The 6,392-nt window shown below is 37.4% G+C and overlaps 1 protein-coding gene across 1 annotated transcript in view; it reads right to left on the bottom strand.

Moving 5' to 3' along the window:
* The window catches only part of LOC106873134 (U5 small nuclear ribonucleoprotein 200 kDa helicase), a 69,308-nt gene that overhangs the window by 37,259 nt on the left and 25,657 nt on the right, over positions 1-6,392 (bottom strand). Inside the window, exons 16-20 of the mRNA XM_014920360.2 lie at positions 5,783-6,041; positions 4,983-5,132; positions 4,269-4,330; positions 2,732-2,912; positions 812-916 (exon numbers count right to left, since the gene is read on the bottom strand). Coding sequence (XP_014775846.1) covers positions 812-916; positions 2,732-2,912; positions 4,269-4,330; positions 4,983-5,132; positions 5,783-6,041 — 757 coding nt within the window. The remainder of the gene's footprint in view (positions 1-811; positions 917-2,731; positions 2,913-4,268; positions 4,331-4,982; positions 5,133-5,782; positions 6,042-6,392) is intronic.

Below are 6,392 nucleotides of genomic sequence, written 5' to 3'. Positions count from 1 at the left end.
AAAAAAAAAAAAAAAAAAGACAAATAAAATAAACATATAATTATTTGGAGGGATTTTTACTACAATGAAATAAATGAATTATTGCTGCTGCTATTATTATTCCACTTGCTATACAGTATTTGTTGCAGGTTGTGTAATACTGGTGACATCTGTCCACAACCAGTGCATTGATGTAGCACTTTCAATTGTCAACCAGTTTTCTAAGTATTCTAGCAGTTCCAAAGAGTGTTGTCTTTTACAGGTGTTCCACCCTGATATAGTTCCCGATTTTTTAAAAATAGTTTTCAATTTTGGTACTCACAGTACCAAGTGCCCTAACAACAACTGGGAACCACCTCAACCTTTTTCATTGCCTACAAACTTACACACTGTTTATTTCTTTGGTCTTCTGTAATTATATATGATTTTTTTGCTTCAATAGTGTGGACAAACTTGGTAGAGAAATCCTAAAAAATCCTGTAATCATTATTAAGGAGGTGAGCTGATAGAATCGTTAGCACACCAAATGAAATGCTTAGTGGTTCAAATTCCTTCAAAGCTGACCTTGCCTTTCATCCTTTCGGGGTCAATAAAATAAGTACCAGTGAAACACTGGGGTCAATGTAATCGACTAGCCCCCCCCCCCCATAGTAGAGAGTATTATAATAATTATTTATTGTAAACCTAGCTGAGGTCAACATTGTCTTTTATCCTTTCATACAATTTCTGACAACACATTAAGACAAATATAATGTTTTCTAACCTAACTAATTAACAATATTAAGAGATAAGGGGGTGGGGAGAAGGAAAAGAAACCTCACTAAATCCTTACCTGTTGGTTCATGAGTGAAAGGTAATATTGAAGTTCGCTATGGTTTGTTATCATGATACCTTCTCCTCTTGTGTCATATTGGGGCCGACCTGCTCGACCAAGCATCTGGATAAAAGAAGAGAAACATGGAAAGTTAAACAAGACAAACAAACTAACTTGAAACTAGTGATGATTAACCCTTTAGCAGTCACATTATTCAGTCAAAAGTAATATTTATTCATTGTTTTGAATTAATCATGGATTATCTCACAGCTTTGGAGATTTTGATGAGGTAACTGTTAATCTTTAGAATGATATTGTAGAGTTGGTTGTGAGAGGCCAGACCTGGTTGGTTTCAAATGAAATGGGTAGAATATTTTGGCTGGTTTAAATGCTAAAGGGTCAAGAGTGAAGGGAGAAGGCTAAATCTTATGAGCTCATGGTTTTCAGGTAACATGTGGCATTTTTGAGTATCAATTGCAACTTGCCATGTTCATTCCAACTTGCAATTTTATATGGTCACTATTTGGCACTGAGAAGAATCGCTTAGTCACTGCTGCCTTCCAACAACTATGGAGACAAAGTGGGGGTGAGGTCAGCAGTGGCAGCATTATGAGTTATTTTCTATGGCTGGATGCTCTTCCTGATGCCAACCCTCACTCGTTTCTAAGCGAGAGTTTGGGTTAGGGTTGGTCCCTCAAACATGAATAGTAAAATGGTCAGATGTGTTTTCACAGAAGATTTCAAACAAAAGACACTGCTTGTGTTGTGTTGGTATTTGTTTACAGCAAGCATGCAATGTCCAAGTAAGGAGACACACATACACACAATGGAAGTCTTTCAGTATCCACCTAACAAATTCACTGTGAAGGCTTTGGTTGGTCTGTGCCTATAGTAGAAGACACTCACCAAAGGGGTCACGCGGTGAAATTGAAACTTAAACCATGGGGATGTCAAAGCAAACTTCCTAACTACATGGCCTCATGCCAACAAAATACACGAAAAGCCATTCTTCACTCTTCCTTCCATTAGCCTCAATACATTCATTGAGTATGTTGGCCCCAAGAGTATCCATATTTTCATGTCACACAAGATCCAAGCTGAGTTTTGGACAGTAAATAACTGCTTTGGGATCTCATAGATGTGAGAGGCCAGGTCCAGCCAGCTTAAACACACAATAGATAGAATATTTGGGTTGAATATGGCTGGTTTAAATGTTTTATTTCTTTATAACAAGCACTTAGGTTCTAACACAGAGGGGACAATACAAGGACAGACACAACACCACAGTGGGGACAAAAACATAAAACATGACATGAAATGTATAAAATTTATGATAATGAAATGGCTGCACTGAACCCCACTCTTAAGCAGTACCATTTTAAATGTTTTGTTTTTACATAGTTTTTAATCGTTTTCTTTTTCCACTTTTTCTTCCTATTAGCATCATAATTATATTCTATTATAACATTTACTTACTTTTTTTTTGAAGTCATTAAAGGTTTAAATGTTAAAGAGTTAAGTCATACTTGACTGAACTACTTCAGAAGTCAGATCTTATATCATACTGTCATCATAGAGATGAAGTAAGATTCAGACAGGTGAAGATCTGATATGCTGTACTGCAATCTCATGCTAACAGGGAAGAATCTAGGCTAAAACAATTATGATGATGATGAAATAACTATTTTCAAAACTGTAATATGATACCTAAGTTTTAAGAAGCTCTTAAAAACTTCATGATGTTCATCAAATGAAGCAAATCCTTCATCAGACACCAATCTACAGCAGACAACATTCCCAAATGATCTGGCGCCAATTGCTGACAGTTGATAACCTATGAACAAGGAATCAAGTAGCATACCCACCAAACCGTTTTAATTCTAGTCTCTGCCAAACTGAATAGATGGAAGAGTTTAAATATTGGTCAAGGAGACTTACCTGCATAACATCCAAAGCACTCAATTCAACCCATCTTCCTTTTTCCGGGCTGTACACCTGTGTTCCTTTGATGATTACAGTATGTGCAGGTAAATTAACACCCCAAGCAAGGGTTGAGGTGGACACCAACACCTGAATGTGACGATCTGCAAAGAGATCTTCCACAAGAGCTCGATCTACCCTGAAAGAGAAAAGAGAATAAACGGGTTTTTAAAGGTAATTATAATAATGAAGTAAGAAGCGACACAAAAACTGAATAGAAAAGGTGTTGGGGTCACAAAGAGAACTTTAGTTAAATAAGAATTAGAACTTAACCACCAGGGCTAAGTCTACGCCTAGGGTTTCTAACATCCATCCAGAGTGTTATGAAGAGTTGGCTGTATGGGTTGGTAAGAAGTTTTAGCTTCACAACCATGTTGTTTTGGGTTCAGTCTTACAGCATGGTACCTTGGGCAGGTCTCCATTATCCTCCACTACTATCCTAAGTGTATTTGTTAAATGCGAACTGTACGCGATGTGTGTGTGTGTCTGCGTATGCAAATGTCCATAAATATTTCATTTGCCACCATTTGAGTGAAGCAGTGCTGGTTCTGACATTCAATTTTAACATGATAACCAGATGTTCTGCACACCTGAAGCCCTGTGCTTAGCTGAAAAACAGGTGATGGTTGGCCATTGGAAGAACATCCGGCCACAAAAACCACTTACTGTCCAAGCCATGTTAGCACGGAAAAATGCATGTGAAATCAAGCATCAATCTTGCTGTGATATTTCATCAGGTTCTAAGTGCTTTTCTAAGGGAAAGGGAGACGTGAAGTGTAGAGACTAGAATGTTCGAGACAAAAGGTTGGAAGAGATGTGTAAGAAAAAGGATGATTAAAATATAGTGTCTGTAAAATTATAACAAAACTGCTTGGCAGAAATAATATTTGGAAAGTGAGGATTACAATCGTAAAAGCTGCCATGAAATGAAGGAGTTATATACATATGATACAGATAAGGAAATAATTTATTCTCAAACGTAGAATAATGCTGACAGAACAGCAGGAAAAATTTGTCAACTGGCTACTGACCAATTTTTCTGCAAAATATGGATATTTTATCCTGTTCCTACTGTTCTATCAGCATTTCTGCGTTTGAGAACAAATTATTTTCTTAATACATCTCAACGCTTCTAAAAGCAAACTTTGTCTGTTTACAGTTATCGTAATTTGAATTGATATATATATATATATATATATATATATATATATATATATATATATTTGGAAGAAAGTGAACAAGAAATAAAACAATTTACCAGGTTGACAGTGAATGTGGAGAAGATGAGGGGAGAAAAATGATGACAAAAGCAGACAAATGTTAGTAATGTGTGTAAGATGAAACTAAGAGAGTTGTAGGAAAAGACAAAGACAGTTTGCTGAGTTACACATAGTTGAAAATAACTGCACATAGAGGAAGATAGACAGACAGACAATGGACAAAAGGACAGGCAGAAAAAGAAAGAGAGAGAGAGAAGAATAGAAAAAGAATTTACTTAGTCATTCCGGCGTGGTGAATGGCAAAACCATATGGAAGCAGATCTCTTAACTCGAGATTCTAAGAAAACAAAAAAGAAAAGTTTTGAAGTGAAATAACAGGCAACATAGAATAAACATGGAAAAGAATAAATCTGATTTCAATATATTTTGCAATAATATCAACATTAATATTAATCATCATCATCATCATTGCTTTAATGTCCACTTTTCCATGCTTACAGAGGGTGGAGTTTTTTGAGATGGAATTATTTCTCTATGGCCAGACATCTTTTTGCAGAATATTGGAAATAAACGACACAGCTTGTATGATGGCGACATCTCATTTACAACTATTATGGACGGCAGACGTTAAACGATGATGATGCTGCGATGTCAAGACAAGGACAGCCACACACACACACACATGATGGGCTTCTTTCAGTCTTTGTCTACCAAATCTACTCACAAAGCTTTGGTCAGCCTGGGGTTATAGTAAAAGACACATACACACAGCAGGCTTCCACAGTTTCTGTCTACCAAATCCACTTGCAAAGCAAAACAAAATGGCAGGCCTGGATCTACAGTACACTTGCCCAGGACACTGGTCGTACAGAGGGATTGAACCCATGCAAAGCAAACTTCTTAACAACACAGCCATGCCAGCACCTATATATTATGCGTTTTATCACAACAGGATGTAAAAGCCAAAGAAAATACTTCTTCCACAGTACCTTCACTTGCTCTGCTTCATTTCTTAATACTTCAGTAGAAGCTGACCCTTCTTTCAAAAAAGACCCCAACGTATCTTTCTCAAGGCACATGTCTCGAATTGCACGGGCAGTTTTGCCGGTTTCTTTACGGGAATGAACAAAAACCAGAACCTGTAAAACAACATTGGAGGGAAAATATAGAACCAGGGTTTTGCTTAGGAAGCATTTCACACACGAAAATTGAATTGAAGATTTGTAAATATATCTGAAAATTTGCACAAATGAGAACGCCACTGGAATCAGTTAATAAGCATCAGTGACAGCATCTGGTATATACAACTGAGACAATATTAGATTAAAATAGCCACCTATGTATCATACTTAATGTATATACATCATCTGATAGGCCAGTTACTATGGTATTCGCTCTGAGATAACATCTCTCATGGAGTCGCTCTGTTAAAAATGCAATAAATAATATTAGATGGAAACAAATGCCAGTAGCAGCCAACAACACCAGATGTGTACTGGCCTTTTTGAGCTTTTTCATTGGTGTGGACTCTCAACCAGTCACACGTACAGGTGAAATGTACCAGGCACTTTCACTGGGACAAATTTTCGTCTCCTTCCAATATTGTTTTCAACACAGCAAGTCCATAGCAGTTGTCATCTTGGGACAAAAACTGCAATAACTGGCCTACCAACTATGTATATACATTAAGTACAATCCATCATTGTCATTTAGTAGCCTTTTTTCCCACTGTTAGCATGGGTTTGACCCATAGACGGCTATTAATGAAAGAGTTATTACTTGTAGGTACCTGGTTTTTACCGGCATGTTCCATTACTTTTTCGTACACAATTTCATTCATAATTTGAAATCGTTTCACAGCTTTCTTTTCAGTGATTCCAATAAACTGTTGTTCCAGTGGCACCGGCCGGTAGCTGTTGTCGAAGAAGAAGAGGCCCTGTGAGGCATCAACTCTAAGGAATGTTGCTATATCTTCATAATTGGGGAGTGTGGCACTGAGACCCACTAAACGAACTTCCTCCCGAGTTGTTTCTATGTTCCGGATTGTTCTGTGGTGAGAGAAAGAAAAAAAAAAAAAAAGATGAACAATTTCCTCTCTTTCTATCTTTTATTTCTTTCAGTCATTAGAGTGTGGCCATGCTGGGGCACTGCCTTGAAGAATCTTTAGTCGAATGAATTGACCCCAGGTCTTATTTTTTAAAAGAAGATACTTATGCTATCTCACTCTTTTACCAAACCACTGTTATAGGGATGTAAACATACCAACACTGGTTGTCAAGCAGTGGTGGGGGATAGACACAAAGCCACATATATAGACACACACACATGCAATGACAGGCTTCTTTCTGTCTACTAAATCCACTCACAAGGCTTTGGTTGGCCTGGGGTTACACTGGAAG

Source organism: Octopus bimaculoides, chromosome 22 (genome assembly GCF_001194135.2).
Source record: "Octopus bimaculoides isolate UCB-OBI-ISO-001 chromosome 22, ASM119413v2, whole genome shotgun sequence".
Taxonomy (NCBI): domain Eukaryota; kingdom Metazoa; phylum Mollusca; class Cephalopoda; order Octopoda; family Octopodidae; genus Octopus; species Octopus bimaculoides.
Note: the sequence above shows the minus strand (reverse complement) of the source record. Positions and strands in the feature narration are given on the sequence as shown.